At 53.1% G+C, this 16,713-nt stretch overlaps 5 protein-coding genes across 5 annotated transcripts; 2 read left to right on the top strand and 3 right to left on the bottom strand.

Annotated features, from left to right (window-relative positions):
* Positions 1–325: 325 nt before the first annotated feature.
* On the bottom strand, positions 326–2,798 carry SMAC4_03500 (uncharacterized protein). The gene is made up of 4 exons (XM_003351149.2): positions 2,462–2,798; positions 2,146–2,321; positions 1,010–1,837; positions 326–911 (listed from the first exon to the last, which is right to left on the bottom strand). The coding sequence occupies exons 2-4, from the start codon at positions 2,212–2,214 to the stop codon at positions 642–644; spliced, it is 1,167 nt and encodes a 388-aa protein (XP_003351197.2). The 5' UTR covers positions 2,215–2,321; positions 2,462–2,798; the 3' UTR covers positions 326–641.
* Positions 2,799–2,820: 22 nt separating this feature from the next.
* Positions 2,821–7,593, bottom strand: SMAC4_03501 (uncharacterized protein). Its single transcript, XM_003351150.3, has 3 exons — positions 6,642–7,593; positions 4,491–6,583; positions 2,821–4,420 (listed from the first exon to the last, which is right to left on the bottom strand). Exons 1-3 carry the CDS (start codon positions 7,217–7,219, stop codon positions 3,267–3,269), a joined length of 3,825 nt encoding a protein of 1,274 aa, XP_003351198.2. The 5' UTR covers positions 7,220–7,593; the 3' UTR covers positions 2,821–3,266.
* A 515-nt stretch (positions 7,594–8,108) lies between these two features.
* On the top strand, positions 8,109–10,949 carry SMAC4_03503 (uncharacterized protein). The gene is made up of 5 exons (XM_003351152.2): positions 8,109–9,252; positions 9,316–9,415; positions 9,482–9,663; positions 9,725–9,924; positions 9,985–10,949. Exons 1-5 carry the CDS (start codon positions 8,777–8,779, stop codon positions 10,593–10,595), a joined length of 1,569 nt encoding a protein of 522 aa, XP_003351200.2. The 5' UTR covers positions 8,109–8,776; the 3' UTR covers positions 10,596–10,949.
* Positions 10,950–10,996: 47 nt separating this feature from the next.
* SMAC4_03504 (uncharacterized protein) lies at positions 10,997–13,299 on the top strand. Its single transcript, XM_003351153.2, has 5 exons — positions 10,997–11,383; positions 11,491–11,702; positions 11,850–11,945; positions 12,181–12,374; positions 12,455–13,299. Exons 2-5 carry the CDS (start codon positions 11,612–11,614, stop codon positions 12,821–12,823), a joined length of 750 nt encoding a protein of 249 aa, XP_003351201.1. The 5' UTR covers positions 10,997–11,383; positions 11,491–11,611; the 3' UTR covers positions 12,824–13,299.
* Positions 13,300–13,378: 79 nt separating this feature from the next.
* SMAC4_03505 (uncharacterized protein) lies at positions 13,379–16,262 on the bottom strand. The gene is made up of 3 exons (XM_003351154.2): positions 13,980–16,262; positions 13,848–13,907; positions 13,379–13,773 (listed from the first exon to the last, which is right to left on the bottom strand). Exons 1-3 carry the CDS (start codon positions 16,060–16,062, stop codon positions 13,538–13,540), a joined length of 2,379 nt encoding a protein of 792 aa, XP_003351202.1. The 5' UTR covers positions 16,063–16,262; the 3' UTR covers positions 13,379–13,537.
* Between the last annotated feature and the right edge of the window lie 451 nt (positions 16,263–16,713).

Here is a 16,713-nt window from a genome sequence, read left to right on the forward strand (position 1 = left end):
CGGGGTGCTTCCCCGGGGACCATTTGTCCCAAGCAGCTGCCTCTTTGGGTACAAAATAGCGAGCGAATCTGAAGGAAATATCGTCGGGTGGTGGCTGACAGCTGACAGCTCTCTAACACCATCATATCACCATTTCCAAAACTGTTGAACTGCCGATAAAATGCCGGTAGATGATCACTACCCACAGCGAGCGAGTCTAGTGATCTGAAACAATGCCATGTCAGCCACTGTTCGGTGACCACCATGTTAGATATATATAGCCACACACAACGTTTTGCAAACACACAAGAAGGGACGACACGGAAGGGAAAACGACAGACACGTGCGCTGGACCAGATGCCATGCCACAATTTTCAGTTGATTCCATGAGGAGGCATTCCACAAACCGATCGCTATTACTCTCGCTTGTTTTCACCTCGCTGATGAGCAACCATTGACATCCCAATGATCCTCCCACATGCGGGAATTCCACTAGTCTAGTACTGCGTCTCGCCAGAAAAACCAGGACCGCTAGACAGCAGCACATACGGAGCCAGTCCCCGCCCCGCCCCGCTGCTGCTGCTGCTGCCGCCGCCACCACCGAAAAGTCTCCGGGGCCGGCCTATGCCTCCACTGCCCCGCCTCTCCGGTTTCCCGATTTCTCAAGCATCGGTGGAAGCAGGCTTCTCCTCCTCCTTAGTATCTTTGGCGGTCTCCTCCTTGGCCTCCTTGGCCGACTCCGGCTTCTTCTCATCCTGCTGCTGCTGCTGCTGCTCCTTCTGCTCCTGCGCCTCCTTCTCCTTCTTCTCCTGCTTCTCCTTGTTCTTTTGCCCAACCGACGTGATGCCAGCCGCTTGGTTGTATAGCTCCGTCATGTTGTATTTCTTCAGCTCATCCCAATCGCCGTCCACGACACTCATTCCGCAGACGGTCTGTTGTTTCCCGTAAAAGGTCAGCATTAGCAGATGGTTCACCACCAAAAAAGGTACCTCAAAAATCAGGGGGGAATCAAACTCTCTCTCTGTCTTACCTGGAAAATATCCACCAAAATGACCTTGTCCGGATTCGTAAGATTGACCTTGTGACGCTCATCGTTGATAAGACCGGCAATGGTGTTGATGACCACGTCTCGCTTGAGGTTACTGTGGTTGCGAAGCGTAGGCCGGATGGCGTACGTGTAGGGCTTATACTCCCTCTTCTTGTCCTCGCCCTCGCCCTCCTTGTTCTCCTCTGACGCCGCAGCCTCCGCACCATCGTCTCCTTCTGCTGACTTCTCGCCGTCGCTCTTTTTCCCGCTCAAGTCAAAGTGCTCCTCCAGAACCTGCCTAGCCGTCTCAGCCAGCCCTTGCTCTGTTGCTTTACCCATGACGCTCATGGGCGTCAACCGATTGAGATAGCGGCACTTGATCTTCCTGATGTCGATGCACTCCTTGGTGTCGACGACTATCCTCTTAACGAACTCGACCGGCTCGATGGGCGTCTTTGTGCGCACGAACAGGAGACAGTCGATGTTGAGCTTCATGGCCTTGAGCAGCGCCTTGTTGTCCTCTTCCTTCCTGACCTCGGCCGTCTTCCTCTCCTTCATTTCGCCGAGTTCTTTGGCGATGGCGGCTTCGATGTCGAGCTCGGCATCGTCGTCATCCACGGCTTTGGCTTCTTCTTTGCTGGCCGGCTTGATGCCGTACATGCTCTCGATGTACTCTTCAAAGAGGCTGATGACTTCCCGTGCCGCCTTGTTCTCCTGGTGGCGTGCGCACGTCACCCAGATGCCGCGGTCGCCAACCTGGGGAACCGAGTTGCGCTCGAGGGCGAGCTTGTTCGCTTGGTTGGGTGTTGTCCATTTGCCGCCGCTGCCAGTCTGTTTGGTCTGTGTGTTAGACATCACGTAGCTGGCCTAGGTGAAGAAGCTGGAGGAGGGAAGGGAGAAGGCTAGAAAGGTGCTAATTTGTGAAGTTTTTGGTCATGTCCTTGACACCCCAAATATCCATGGCGCGAGAGCAACCGTGAGACAATCGGTCAAAGTAATCCCATGAATGTTTGAGACTCTCCCACTGCGGAAAATCCGTGATGCATGATCAATCAACTTGAAAGTAGATTAAAGAACATACAGTGTTCTTCAAAATTCTGTGTGAATTCGTGGCCGATGGATCATTGGGGACTGAATACCTTCTTCTTCTTCTTCTGGCCTTCAGCACCGCCCGGAGCAGCCTTTCTTTTGCCCTTGTCACCTCCCATTTTGTTGTTTTTCTTTTTCTTGCAGACTCGGATATTCGTTGAGAATTTCGGAATCCTCTTCTGGCGGATTTTCTTCTCTGAAGCTAGTTGATCGGAACTTCGGTTTCCTTCCATCGCTGATATTAGTTTGTGATAGACAAGGGAGGATGGGGTGTGTGTGATAAGCAGTGCATGTTGACCAGGAATGCACTGGCATTTCTGGTAGCGACAATGTGAACAACAACCAAAGATAAAACTGGAACACTACCTGGTATGAAAGTACAGCGCCAAACGGCAAGTGCGATGGGCGATTGTGGAATAAGCTGAGTGGTGACTACGCGGCGCGTGTTCACATGAAAGTTACGATCGAGTGAAACAGGCAGAGAATATTTTGTAATGGTGTTTTTTACTCGTACATACAACCCTGCCAGGTACGCCAGGTCACGTGGGGCCCCAAACAGCCCCTTTTCCGACTTGTCTCGGCATGTCGACGCTCGCAAAAGTCCACTCAATGAGTGTAGACATGTTGAACCGAGTGAATGGGTGAACTCCCTGAGAAGTACGGAGACGGATACTACTTAGGGTTATCACGGGACAGAAGCAGATCAAGAATATTCTCAAAGTTCTTTCATTGTTCCTTTTCCTTGCCTCCTGCCCCTTCTGCTATCTGGTCCTATCCTATCCTATTCCTTTGATTTTCGTGAGTTGTGATAACTGTTTCGTTCCCCATAAAGACAGAAAACGCCATGCTATGTTCTTAGTCTACAATACAAAAACACACATAAGGTCATGTAGAGTAGCGGTGATAGTTCGTTACAAAAAACCAAACCTCCATCCGTAAAACCCGATCTCTTTCATCTTCTTTTCCATCCTTGATATTCTAATCTGCTTCCTTTAGTTATTCACGCACCTCGTGCCATGCAGCATGTCTTCTCTGTCTTCATGTTGGGTGTTTATCTTTTGGAGGCCCTGCATGGTTTCATTCCCCAGTCTTTCTCCCCTCATGTCCAATTCTTCTCAATTCTCACGACCTTCTCTTCTTAGCCGAGTTCAATACAAATCACCATAGTTGATCATTGGTACTTCAACAAACGACCATCTTTACCCTCCACATACTCCACCCCAAGCATCTGCGTGGAAAACGCGCAGAAACGATCCTTAATGGCCACGACCTCGTACGCACCCTCCTGGCTGGCCTTAATGACCTTGCTATACTCGTCGCTGATCTCGTGCTTCGTCTCCAGGACCGTCGCGCGCTCGCCCTTCTTCTTGGGGTTGGTGCTGCGAGTGTACGTGAACTCGAACGGCGGAGTACCGTAGAACTCGAAATGGAGCTCGACCTCACCGCCCTCGTGAATGTCGGTCTGCACCTGCTTGCCCTTGGAGATACGGGCCGCGGGGAGAGGGTGAATCGTCTTGGAGAAGTTGACGGGAGCGCGACACTCGGATGCCCGGTCACTAACCGAGGTAATCGTAAACTCACCGGGGTGCTCGGCGATACGGCGGAAAGTCGTGGTGGGAGATTTGGCCCTGGACTCCTCGCCGTTGAAGGTATACCAAACTTCGAAGGGGGTGGCACCAGCAAGGGAGTACCCGAGACGTTCGCCGACGCAGTAGTCGGTGCGAGTCTCGAGAGGATAGATGGTGGGCGCCTCGAAGAGCTGGATCTGAACCGAGTGGGCCTTGCCATCGGGAGTGTCTCTGTGGGCGGAAGTGTAATCGGAGATAGAATGGCAGCCGCTGCCATCGCGAACGCTGCGGATGCGAATCGTTTGGGTTCCGAGACGCAGCTGGTGACGCGGGATCTGGATCTCGTACGAGTTCGAGTTGATAGCAGGTGTACGGTACACTTCCGGAATTGGGCTGCTTTGGTGTCTGATTTCGAACTCTAGGTTGAAAGGCGGGACGCCGTTGAGAGCAATGGGGATCGACTCAGATTCGCCTTGGTCTGTCTTGCAGTACTTGAAGGTCTGTCCGGGCTTAACGAAGGCAGCAGTGGGTTTTTGATTAACCTTCTGCTTAACAATGACGGACTTGAAAGTCCGGTCATTGTTGTAGAGGTTGTCCGATAGCGAGTTGAACGTGTACGTGTATTGGCCCGCCCTGGAGGTATCTGCCGAGACAGAACCCTTGCCGAGGGCAGCTTCGAAGTCTTTCCTACTGATGGAAGCTGGCCCAGACGCAGGCTGGTGGCGGATCTGGTACTCGACATGGAAGGGAGGTGTTCCTGGGAAATGTTAGTAGGTTGCAAGGAAATAGAGAAAGGTGCCTAATGGGGTGACTTGTAGTGGACTTACCTTTGAGTGCAACTTCAAATCCAGACACGTCACCCTCACAGACATCGCTCACAACAAAGCTGTTGGTGCCCTCAGGTTGAACGTGCGCAGATTGGACAATGGCGAGCTCTGGACGAGCGAACCAGTTGACTTCGAAAGATGATGCCTTCGGATCAACAATGCCGTGGCACTGACGATCCCAAACATCCGTGATCTGGAAGATGCCCTTGGTGCGAACATCGAGGAAATCATTGTCGTTCTTGATCGTCTTTTCCAGAACCCTGGGGGCGTTTGTCGAGGTGTCATTAACATTGCTGTAGAAAACCTTCCATGGGCCCTCTCCAGTGAGGCGAAGCGGTAGCTTGACCGTGGAGCCCTCGACTGCCATTGTCCTGCGCTTGGCATCGATAAGACCAAACGCTGCCCTGGGGTTCTGGCGGCGCACCGAGATCTTGACCTCGTCCTGCAAGAAGTTACGGCACGCTCTCTTGTCCTGGACGCTTGTCAACGCCAGGGTGTACTCGCCGCCCTTAGCAAGGGAGCCCGTCTTGATCTGATACTTGTTCGTCTGGATATCTTTGACCTTGTGCTGCTTTCTCTTGCCGTCATGGATAACCTCCCATTCCAGCGTAAATGGTGCGTCGCCCTGAAGCAACACATCCACCGAGACATCGTCGTTAAGACAAGCGGCCATATTACCAGTGCTGTGCATGATGTTGGCAGAAGCTGCGGGCTTGACATCTTGTTCGAGCATATACTCGGGCCCACTGAGCTTTTGAGGTTCGTAGATGGCGTCGCCAATGTGGGTGAACACATACTTGTGATGGCCGGCGATTCTAGGAATGAGCTCTTGCTGGAAGCGCAGGCCATTAACCTTGATACGCTCGACCGAACGCTGCCCATTGGAAATGACCTCGTATCTGACGTTGAAGGGCGGGGTACCAATGAGGTCCATGTCAACGCGCAATCCAATGGAGTTTCCAGCGCAAGTATCGGGAATCTCATCTGAGCGAAGCGTAAGCTTGGGCTCAAGAGGGTTCAGTAGCAAGCAAGAAGACGGCTCCTGAACCTCTCCCTCGCATTGGCCGGCAACAACCGACTTGATAGTATACAAGCCGGGTGTAGTGAGTCTGGGCCGGTCCCTGGCATTCTTAGCGTCGTAGGTACCCATAGAAACGACATCACCATGGTCACCGCTCTTGGTAAGGGTATCAATCGGCGAGAACTGCCAGTTGATGGTATGTGTAGTGTCGTCAGGTACGGGCCCAGGAAGCTCATATCTGACGGGAAGATCCTTGGAACCGCCCCTAGCAACCTTGAGTGGGTTTCTCACATCGCACCCTTCGAGACGAACGCGCGGTCGCTCCTTGACATAGAGATTATGCACCAAATGCTTTGGCTTTGTCTTGGGATCCAAGTCGTCGGCATGGCCGGTGTACCTAACAACGTTACCGAACGCATCATGGACCTCATCGACGGAATACTGCCAAGCTCCGCCAGCGTTCATGGATTCATTGAGGCTAACGGGAACCCGCTGGGCACGAGCCCAGGAGACATCATCATCCTCTACGAGTCTCTCAAGACTGCGCGAAGCACCGAGGAGCGGAGAGGAGAAGCCCTCCGGCTGCAAGCTCTGGACATTGAAGCTGTGGTCCTTGCCGTTGATGGTGCGGCTATAGATGACCTTCAGTGGCGGCGTGCCATCAACCAAGAGGCTGAGATCAGACAAATCGCCGATACAACGGTTTGGCGAAGGGACTACCCCCACGCTAGCGCGAGGGCAGGGAACCACAAAGGTCAAGGGAGTCCTGCGATGGACTTCGAGCTTATACTCGTCAAGAGCCTTGCCCAACCGGTAGGCACCGGGCTTCTTGACGGGAAAGTTGTACTTAACAGTGAAGATCTCATCATCGGCGTTCCTCTTGACCTCATTCTTGATTTCCTTGAGCTGGCTTCTGGTCAACTTGAGGACTTCGTGTTCGTTGGTTTCGAGGTCGGTACGGATGATCTCGACATCGATGGGAGTCGTCGCGTTGAAGAACAGAGGGATCGAGGCAAACTTGGTGTCCCCTCCGATGCAGTACGGGGTGTTTTCGGGGTTGAGCACCACGGAACTGGTAAATGGTCAGCTTTGCTCTGCTTTGTCACACGCGGCGTATGCACTTGACTTACCCTTCTGGAAGAATATTGATGATCTGCCTACCCATGAGGAGAGAGTGGTTGTAGAGGATGCTAGACACCTTGACTTGGTGCTCGGTAATCGCAAGCTCTCGGTCGTAGAAGACTTTGACAAATCCGAACAGCCATGTTTGCCATGGGAGGCCGATGTTGAACATGAGCATCCAGTCAACCAGAGCGTGAGCCACAAAGGCGAAAACGACGAAAGACTGTGATAGTTCCAGCCATGGTATCCTAAGCTCTGGCAGGCCGAAGAGGAAGATGAGGTCTAGGGCGATCCACTTGAGGAACAACCAGAAAGACTCGGTGTTTTCTTCCACCACTTGGGTCCAGTCGTACAGCTTCCACGCAAAAAGAGCCGCGTATATGGCCACAGCATAGAGGCGCTGTGTGGGCGCATCGATAACGTGAAGCGGGATCACAGGCCCCGGGCCTGTTGGTGCCGGCGCATTTCTTTGGGGAGCGACGGGCAGGGCATTGGGTGTTGCTGTCCGGGCGCGATTCGCGGGAGGAGCTTCGGGTCGTCTTGGTCCGGCCATGGGAAAGCCGCCTAAAGAGTCCCTGGCTACCATGGCATGCCGAGTCTACGCAGGCTTGACGGCTTCGAGGCCGATGAGGTGGTGTTTAAGAGGTCGAATGTATACCAGCGAGGGTGTGGCTCGGGCTGATCAGTACTTGTTGGGTATGCCTGGGTGGGTGGCGGCCACAAGGCACAGCAAGGTGCACGTTGTGGTTGTCGTCGTGATTGTCGTGGTCGTCGTCGTGATTGTCGTGGTCGTCGTCGTGGCTACCGTCGTCGTCGTCGTCGTTATCGGGTCGCCAAAGGGCCGGCGGATGATCCACGGGGAGGATGCGTGATGTTTAAGGCCTCAGTCGTTGGTCGTGGTGTGTTGAGATGCGGCATCAATAACCGGCCTTCTCTTCCTCTTTTGGCTGAGGTTGTGGTGTTCTGTTTGCGGGCAGGCAGAGCTGGGCCTAAAAATTCACAGCACTCTCAACAGTCACGTCAAAGACGCGGTTCCCTTGTGGTCTTGAGGTTTGCAGTCGCTGCTCACTGCACACAGCGCTAGCTGCTAGCGTGTGCCAATGGCCGGGCCTTTGCTGTTTAGACGACCATAATTGGAGGAGACAAGGCAAATGACCCACAATTAGTTGAGACCCAGCGGGAAACTTCCCCACTTGCCGCTATCTTTTTATGGTTGGTCAGTGCTCGTCTGAAGCTTCCCGTGCTGCTTCAAGCTGTCAGATAGTGCAGTACGTACTTTCTGTAGGTCCCATCCCCGCCATCCTGAGGGAAGTAAACAACCTTAAGAGGTCTAACAACATCAAGCTCACCATGTCAGATAGGCTACATTTATAGAGAACTCTTAGTACGTAACATCGCGCGTAATCTGGAGCTCGAGATGTATCTGGGAGTTAATGCTCAGCATGCTCTTTTACAACCCTGTTGCACAAGTGTTTGCTGCAGGAGTGGTGGTCTCCGTGTACCTCCCCGTCTAGCAGCTGCTCAAGCGTCTACGTGCGCCTCACTGCGACATGGAACACTTACACGTTATTACATGAAGCAACATGTGGCCGACAACCTGACCTCTATGGTCATCGTTCTTTCTTTCCAGCATCACCATCGTGTCACTCGCTAACCGCATCAACTCGTCAATACACCTGCCGCTCATCAGTCCGCCAATCCAATTTTTCAAATCGTTTGTTCAAAGTCTCAAGGATTATCGGACTGAACACAAGCGAGTTTCTTGAGTGGTGTATTCACTTGTAACATTCCGGCGCACTCTCTCTCCTCTTTATGCTTTGGAGCCATCAACTCCCATTCGGGTTTAGAATCAACCTTATTCATCCTTTGAATTTGCGGGCGAACAACATAAGCAGCCTCCGAAAACTCGGGATTCTCTGTTACATGCGCGGCATGCCTTATCCAGAGTCTCAAAAGTCAACAAACAAGATCGCGCGGTACACTCTCTAGTTGTCAGAACGGCGGTAGTCTGTGAGACCAAAGCTAGGAAAGACAAGCTGCTTCGCCTGAATCCTCTCCTATCCCTCAGCATCCGTTGCTGAGCTTGATCGGTTCATTATCTGTCCGATTCATCAAGTTCAGCTTACGATACATCATTCCCAAAATGGAACCAAACAGTGAGCCGGCAGCAATCCGTCGCTCAGGGCGTGCCCGCAGGCCAAACACGAGATATGCGGAACTCAGCTCTAACGACGAACTCAACTCGTCCGTCAGTGTCAAGGCCAACCAGAAGAGGGCGTCGCTCGGATCGAATCACTCGGCAAAGCAGGAGGAAACACCCAATTCCGAGGAGAAATCAAAACATAAGGCGTCGCCTGAGCTAGGGGAGCAACAGACAGCTATTCAACCCCGACGAAACGCCAAGCGCAAGGCAGCGCCCGAAATCTTTGACGTACCCGTGAACGTCTTGGAGGCTTCGTTAGGACCGTGGCAAGAAAATGAGTTGACAGAGTGGCCAAGTTGGACGGACGTGGAATCTGACCCAGTCTTCTTCAATCGCATTCTCAGATTGCTCGGCATACGGGAGGCAAAAATAAGAGAGGTGTTGTCTGTTGACGAGGAATCGCTCCTCCTTCTCCCGTGAGTGTGATAGTGTCCCCCAAGTATATTGCATCAAAGTCAACAGGCACTGACTGCACGTAGGGAGCCGCTATATGGTCTAGTGTTCCTATTTCAGGTCATGAACGAGGAGGAGGAGGATCTGGAGCCCGATGAGGAGTTTGGATTATGGTTCGCTAACCAGGCAAGTCATTAATATCTCCTTGGATGACTCCCTCTGTCATCAGCTGTGGCTAACTGTGCTTGGCAGACAACCAACAATGCATGTGCGACAGTTGCTTTATTCAACATCATCATGAACGCAGAAGACCTCGCACTGGACGCCAACTTGTCCAAGTTCAAGGAGGAATCTAGACCCCTATCTCCACCCTTGCGCGGCCACCTGCTCAGTACCAGTTCGTGGATAAGGGTAGCTCATAATCATTTTGCAAGGTAACTACCCTTCCTGCCTCCAGGACGACCATAAATAGACCGCAAGCTGACGTTTAGACAGGCGTTTGGACCTCCTCAACGCAGCCCTGGCTCTCGAGAACAAGGTCGAGGAAAGCAAAAAGAAGCGGGCTAAAACCACAGCGCGCCGGAAGAAGAATCAAGAAATCGAGGATGCCTATCACTTTGTTGCATATGTGCCAAATCACCGGGACCGTAGCGTGTGGGAACTCGATGGGCTGAAGTTCAACCCTCGCTACGTCGGTATGCCACCCCTGTTCAAACGGGAAAATTCAGACAGGACGTGACTAACAGATAATGTAGGAAAATTCGAGGAAGGTGCGCACTGGACGAGTATAGTCCAGCCTGTGATCCAGGAAAAGATGATGGAGTACGAGGACAGTCAACTGGCGTTTAGCCTCCTGGCTCTTTGCGGAGACCGTCTGGCCTCACTGCGGCGTCAACTCGCTCTCAACATCCATTACACGAAACTGCTGAATGATGCATTCGGAAAAGAGTCTGCATGGTTTAAAGAAGACGACGGCTCGTCTTCATGCAAGGACCATATCAGCAACTTCAGCGACAAGAGCAAACTGGACGAGTTCCAGCTCAGTGCCGACGAAGTTCAACTCATCATCAAGGGTTCATCGGACGGGCTTCGGTTGCAAGATAAAATACAAGTGGGTGGTATGGAAATGGCCGAGGCGCTGCTTTTTAGAACGGAGCTCCGCCAGAAGCAGGAGCAGCTTCGGTCGGGGTATTACACAGAAGTCGCGTCTGGGCCGGAGGGAGACGAGGACGGTGATTCTCAGGATGAAGATCCCGGACGAAGGAAAGACCACACACCAGCCATCCATGAATGGGTAACCAAGCTTGCCGAGCGTGGTATGCTGAAGGAGCTTCATGAACAGGTAAAAGCGCGAAACGGTTCATAAATGTCCCTGCGATGGACTAGTGTAGCACAACTCGTCCTCCGGGAATAGATATGGCGACGGGCCATTTCAGGGTCAAGGGCCTTTGTCGCGGCTCAAGGATCGGAATGTGGGTTTCGTTTTTGGACAAAGCCGGATAACCAACCAGCCCATTGCCAACGGTCAACTTAATATTAGTTTCGATAAAACTGAAACAGGGTCGAAAGAGATGTTGGGAGACCATGACGCGCAGGAATCGTGCCATATGGTCTCTTGATCGACGATGTTTCGATGCCTTGCAATTTGAATAAAACTTACCATTACAAGTCTGTATCAGCTGTTACCTGTGACGTAATTTTGGACAATGTCCCACGGCCGAATGAGCGATAAGGGCAGGCGGTCAAGTACTTGTAGCGACTCGTTGGGCCGGCAGAAAGGTGGCCGTTAACGGCCCAAGCACGATTCGAGAAGGCGGTCTCGAGTCGGTGGACGACCTGGTTCCCGCCAAGGTCAGATTTCGCTGGGCAGAATGACGGCATAACCCCTGCTACCAAAAGCAGGACCCTGTCATTCATCCAGACTTTCAGAGAAGCATTGACCTGCACTGCCGTAGTACTGAAGTTGTAAGAAGAGGGGAACCTCGAAACTGAAAGGCACCGTGACCAACACTTTTACCACCACCTTTCTTATCCTGGTTTTTCTGGTCACATATTCATACAATTACTTGTCCTTCCGACAAACAAACATTCACTTCTCTCTCCCTTACAAATCTCGCTTGAAAAAGGCTGTGAAAGCATCTCTCTCGTCCTTCGGTAAGCATCTCCCGTTCAGTCTCCATCTTCACATGTACGAAGAGGCAACCAAACAGCAGGCTGCATCATTTCTGTTCCCCAACTGACCAACTTTTTTTTTTACCTAGACCCTCCTTGCATCCGGCAACCACCAAAAAAAGACGATAAGCGCCAGACACGACAGCAACCCATTTCTTCCATTCACAAGACCCCAAGTGAATCTTCAACTCCATCTACACAACCGCAATTATGTCGAAACGGCCGAGCGCTGCGTCGGTCGCCAATGGCGCTGCACCCCAGGATGACTCCACCTCCGCCGCTGCTGCCGAGTTCGATCGCTGTATGTTTTCCTTCCTTCCATATCCCCGGCTTTCCGCGAATCCGTCCGCTCGATATCATCTAGCACACCGTTTTCAAAAGAATCCAAAGACATCGACGCTTAATCCAGACAGGACGATAGTTGCTAACATGGCGCGTCAATCTCCAGCTCACGACAAGCAGGAAATTCTCTTCTCTACAGATGCGGGGCACTTCTCTCTGATCCGCGCGATGCACCTCGCGGATCTCATCACTGAGTTGAATGGTTAGTTTCTGTCTTTTGATATTTTCTCGGACATCCTGTCTGGTTGGGGTAGGAAGCCGGCGCTTGTGACACCGGGACCTTTCAGGCCTATAAGCGCCCAAGAGGCGAAGGTCGTCACGAACTGCGGTTTTCGGCTCCTGAAGGATGATATCAACGCATGCATAACCTCTTCACCAGTTAAGATATTATAGAATAACGCGGAAACAGAATGCTAACAGATTTTGAACTCTTCCAGGTCTTTGCGGTGTTCTCTCCCTCTTCTCCTCTCTGCGGTACTGCCTTGGCGACCCCGCCGACAAGACTAACCTCTACTACGCGCTTGCCTTCCTCCCCTTCGGCCTGTTCTTCGATTTCATGGATGGCAAGGTAGCGCGTTGGAGGAAGAAGAGCAGTATGATGGGCCAAGAGCTGGACTCGTTGGCGGATCTGGTATGTAACAATACTCCTCCCCTCCTTCAACCCCCTCCAGGACATCAACCATCTAACCCGCAACTTCTCCCAACCTGCAGATCTCCTTCGGCGTCTCCCCCGCCGTCGTTGCCTTCGCCATCGGCATCCGCACTCCTCTCGACCATCTCTGCCTCGGCTTCTTCATCCTCTGCGGCCTCACCCGCCTCGCCCGCTTCAACGTGACCGCGACCGCCATCCCAAAGGACGCCAACGGCAAGGCCGCCTATTTCGAGGGCACGCCCATCCCCACGACGCTCGGTCTGGACGCCATCATGGCTTACTGGGTGTCGCAAAGCTGGATCCATGACTCGCTTCCCTGGGGTACCATGTTCCAGGGCACCGTGCTCGAGTTCCACCCGATTGTTCTCATCTTTATGCTCCACGGATGCTTGATGACGAGCAAGACTATTCATATTCCCAAGCCCTAAGAAAAAGGAATTGCGAATCACGACGACGAGAGGGAAACGAACGAACGGGATGGGATAAGGATAAGGTGTTATGGAAAGGGCCTGGATTTCAACAAGGAAGAGGCCCTGCTACGAGTTTGGGAACGTAGGGCAAAAGGGAAAGAGAAGATCGAGACAGAGGTGGCGGAGAATCCTTCATCAGGTAGGAAGCCGAGACAAAAAGAAGAAAACACAGGGTGGAATAGGGAAACTAGCCGTGGGTCTATTGGGGGGTTTTGGGAGTTGTTGAAACGACTATCATGCCTGCTCTTTCTTCTCCCGCCATTTTCCTTTCTGGTTACTATCAGGTTAGCTGCGTTGTGGTATGTGACTGACGACTGACGAGTGTGTGCTTTTCTATTTATTTCGAATACAAATACCCTCTACTTTTGCGCACTGCGTACTCCGTTCACGCGGGATTCGTACGTCCTACCCACAGTGTTGTGACCTACGCAAAGATACACAATGTGCGCCTGAAAAAAAAAACCACCAAACCATCTAAAACATCAAAGAGTCGATAATTTTGAATAAAGATGATCGCCTCTTTCTCTACCTTTCTGTAACAAGCATATGCTAGACTAAATGCTCCGACTATAACCCATACTCCGACTTGCTCCCAACATGAACTTTTGGATATTTATTTTCCTTTACACAATATGTACTTTTTTCTTTCCTTAAGTTTATTGACTTGAAAATTTAAGCCTTGACCTCCTCAGCCGCAGCCTCCGCCTTCTTCTCCTCCTCCTTCTTGGGGTTGTGGGCGGGGAAAGGGTTGTACATGCCGCGATCGGCCTTGAGCGCGCGAAGCTTGTCGACGGCCTCCGAGAGAGGGTAGGGCACGTCACGGGCCTGGGTGGAGGTGTCGTCACGGTAACGGATGTTGACCTTGCGGTTGGTCTTCTCGTCGTCGCCGACGACGAAGATGAAGTTGTCTGTCGTTGTGCGATTAGCAGGTGTAATAATTGCGCGAAAAGGGGTACGGAACCCGGGAGTGGATGGAACTTACATTGAGCGAGCTGAGCGGAACGAATCTTCTTCTGGAGAGTGTTGCCAGAGCTGTCGACATCTGTTGTGGTTTGGTGTCAGTGACTATCCAAAGGGAGTGATGAAGGGATGGATGTTGTGAGGGGCAACATACCGACGTGGATCTTCTCCTTCTTGAGGGTCAAAGCAACCTCCTTGGCGTAATCAAGGAAGCCCATGCCGACGGGGATGACCATAACCTGGCGGGGCGACATCCAGAAGGGCCACTTGCCAGCAAAGTGCTCGGCAAGAATGGCAGTGAAGCGCTCGATGGAACCAGCCATGGCACGGTGAATCATGACGGGACGGGCGCATCCGGGGGCAAGGGGCTTCTTAACAAGAAGAGGCTTCTTCTTCTTGTCCTCACCCTCTTTGGGGGCCTCCTCCTCCTTAGGAGCCTCAGGCTCGGGAGCTTTGGGGGCGAGCTTGCTCTCATCCTGCTTGGCCTGGGTCTCAGCGGTCATGTACTCGAGAGAGAAGTTGATAGGCTGTTGGAAGTCGAGCTGAATGGTGGCGCACTGCCAGGGGCGGTTGAGGCAGTCCAAAACAGCAATGTCGATCTTGGGGCCGTAGAAAGCACCATCGCCCTCGTTCAGCTCCCAGGTGCCACCAGTAGAAGCGGTGAACTCGTTGAGCGCCTCCTTGAGGCGAGCCTCGGCGCGGTCCCAGGTCTCGATCTCACCCATGTACTTCTCAGGGCGAGTAGAGAGCTTCAGCTTGAAGGTGAGGCCGAGCATGCCGTAGAAGGACTTCATGAAGTCGAAGAGATCGGCGACCTCGGCCTTGATCTGATCCTCACGGCAGAAGATATGGGCGTCGTCCTGCTGGAATCTGCGCACACGGGTGAGGCCGGAGAGAGCACCACTGGCCTCGTTTCTGTGGAGGACACCGAAATCAGCGAGCCTGAGGGGGAGCTCCTTGTGGCTGCGGTCACGGTGACGGAACATCATGGCGTGGGCAGGGCAGTTCATGGGCTTGAGACCGAACTGCTCCTTGTCAACGTCGAGGATGAACATGTCATCCTTGTAGTGGGCCAAGTGGCCGGACTGCTCCCAAAGGGAGGTGTTGAACATGTTGGGGGTCATGACCTCGTCGTAACCGCGCTTCCAGTACTCCTCCTTGATGTATTCCATAATGGCGTTGTTGATGCGCATACCGTGGGGCAACCACATGGCGGAACCGGGAGAGCACTCCTCGAAGTAGAAGAGCTCCTGCTGCTTGCCAATGAGGCGGTGATCACGCTTGGCAGCCTCCTCAAGGAACTTCTTGTGAGCGGCCATCTGCTTCTTATCGGGGAAAGAGACACCATAGATACGCTGGAGAGAGTCGTTGTTGGCGTCGCCAAGGAAGTAGGAAGAAGAGTTCTTCATGATGGCGAAAGCCTCGATTCTGCTGGTGTCGGGGACGTGAGGACCGCGGCAGAGATCGATAAGGGGGCCGTTACGGTAGACGGTGGTTCTGGTGCCGTCGGGGATCTTGTCCTTGATGATGTGCTGCTTGTATGGGTTGTAGGCGAACATCTTGAGCAGATCCTCCTTGCTCATCTCCAGTCTCTGGAAAGGCTGCTTCTCCTTGACGATCTTGGTGACAATGTTCTCGAGGGGCGCCCAATCGCTAGACTGAACGGCGGCACCGCCGGGAAGAGCCATTTCGTAGTAGAAGCCGTTGTCGACGGGGGGACCAATGCAGAGAGAGCAGCCGAACCTGCGCTCGCAGGCCTCACCGAGGACGTGGGCACTCGAGTGCCAGAAGACGAACTTGCCCTGGTCATCGTTGAAGTCGAGGAGTTCGAGCTTGCAGCTCTTCTCGAGAGGGCGCTCGAGATCCCATAGTGTCTCTCCGTCGATCCTGGCGACAACGGTGCGCTTGAAGAGGGAGTTGGAAATGCTCTTGGCAATCTCGGCGGGGGTGGTCTCGTAGGCCTTGCCGGCCTTGGTGCTGCCGTCGGGCATGGTGATAAGGATGTCATCGTGGGGGCGCTTGGCCAGCTCCTCCTGCTGCTCCTTGTAGAGTCTGTCGAAGAGGTCGAGACGCTCCTGGATGAAGGCAGGAGGAGGGTTCATCTCAAGAGGGCCGGCATCGCCGCCAGCGGCGGGGGCAGCCTTCTCCTTCTTCTGCTTCTTCTCCTTCTGGGGCTTGTCGCCGCCAATGGCGACCTTCTTGAGGGTCTCGGTGACCTTTTCGGTAACCTGCTCCATGTTGAAATGTGTCGATAGAACCTCGGGGGTGTTCGGTGGTATGCGACTGAAGGGTTCCTACAGATAACAATATCGCGGGTTCTGTCAGAGACCCGGGGCCGTGACTCACTTGGACGTGTACTGTGTATGGTCGCAAGGCTTTGGAGCAACTTGTAGAGGGACGGAAGGCCGGGAAGGAGGGGTTAGGTACGGGACGCACTGGATGGGACTTTACTCACAACTCTGAGACACGACAGCACAGAAGGGAACGTCTGGACCGGAACGAAGGCGGCGCAAAGAGACACCGCAAGGGGAAATTTCAGGACACTTTTACCCCGCGGTCCAGATCAATTGGGGGCAAAAGTGGGGCTCTTAAGCGTGCCGGCGTGTCACTCTTGCTGCACGAGCGAGCACGAGGTGGAAGCCGCATATCAAAACCCAACACAGTCACGACCGACACGGACAGCGGGCATGGCAAGGGCGGCCCAGACAGTGCAGCAAGAGCAGACAGCAAGTGAGACACTCCAATGTTTGAACATTGAACGAACACCTGCGGACACAAGCATCTGTGCGTGTTAAGGTGCATAACAGCTGACGCTCGGGCCATATTACATCCAAGCCGTCGTGCCGTCCCAACTTTTGGCACCTTACGGACCAAATGCCTGCCTGACC

The sequence above is a fragment of the Sordaria macrospora genome, chromosome 6 (genome assembly GCF_033870435.1).
Source record: "Sordaria macrospora chromosome 6, complete sequence".
Lineage (NCBI taxonomy): Eukaryota > Fungi > Ascomycota > Sordariomycetes > Sordariales > Sordariaceae > Sordaria > Sordaria macrospora.

Excerpts from the sequence above, each read along its gene's own strand:
- SMAC4_03505 (XM_003351154.2), bottom strand. The coding sequence starts at position 16,062 with ATGGAGCAGGTTACCGAAAAGGTCACCGAGACCCTCAAGAAGGTCGCC. Across the intron at positions 13,908-13,979 it reads GAAGGAGAAGATCCACGTCG|ATGTCGACAGCTCTGGCAAC; the intron begins GTATGTTGCCCC and ends AAACCACAACAG. Across the intron at positions 13,774-13,847 it reads TTCCGCTCAGCTCGCTCAAT|ACAACTTCATCTTCGTCGTC; the intron begins GTAAGTTCCATC and ends GCACAACGACAG.
- SMAC4_03504 (XM_003351153.2), top strand. The coding sequence starts at position 11,612 with ATGTCGAAACGGCCGAGCGCTGCGTCGGTCGCCAATGGCGCTGCACCC. Across the intron at positions 11,946-12,180 it reads TCTCATCACTGAGTTGAATG|GTCTTTGCGGTGTTCTCTCC; the intron begins GTTAGTTTCTGT and ends GAACTCTTCCAG. Across the intron at positions 12,375-12,454 it reads TGGACTCGTTGGCGGATCTG|ATCTCCTTCGGCGTCTCCCC; the intron begins GTATGTAACAAT and ends CCCAACCTGCAG.
- SMAC4_03503 (XM_003351152.2), top strand. The coding sequence starts at position 8,777 with ATGGAACCAAACAGTGAGCCGGCAGCAATCCGTCGCTCAGGGCGTGCC. Across the intron at positions 9,416-9,481 it reads GATTATGGTTCGCTAACCAG|ACAACCAACAATGCATGTGC; the intron begins GCAAGTCATTAA and ends TGTGCTTGGCAG. Across the intron at positions 9,925-9,984 it reads GTTCAACCCTCGCTACGTCG|GAAAATTCGAGGAAGGTGCG; the intron begins GTATGCCACCCC and ends CAGATAATGTAG.
- SMAC4_03501 (XM_003351150.3), bottom strand. The coding sequence starts at position 7,219 with ATGGTAGCCAGGGACTCTTTAGGCGGCTTTCCCATGGCCGGACCAAGA. Across the intron at positions 6,584-6,641 it reads ATCAATATTCTTCCAGAAGG|TTCCGTGGTGCTCAACCCCG; the intron begins GTAAGTCAAGTG and ends ACCATTTACCAG. Across the intron at positions 4,421-4,490 it reads ATTTGAAGTTGCACTCAAAG|GAACACCTCCCTTCCATGTC; the intron begins GTAAGTCCACTA and ends AACATTTCCCAG.
- SMAC4_03500 (XM_003351149.2), bottom strand. The coding sequence starts at position 2,214 with ATGGGAGGTGACAAGGGCAAAAGAAAGGCTGCTCCGGGCGGTGCTGAA. Across the intron at positions 1,838-2,145 it reads GCCAGAAGAAGAAGAAGAAG|ACTGGCAGCGGCGGCAAATG; the intron begins GTATTCAGTCCC and ends CAGACCAAACAG. Across the intron at positions 912-1,009 it reads TTTTGGTGGATATTTTCCAG|ACCGTCTGCGGAATGAGTGT; the intron begins GTAAGACAGAGA and ends GGGAAACAACAG.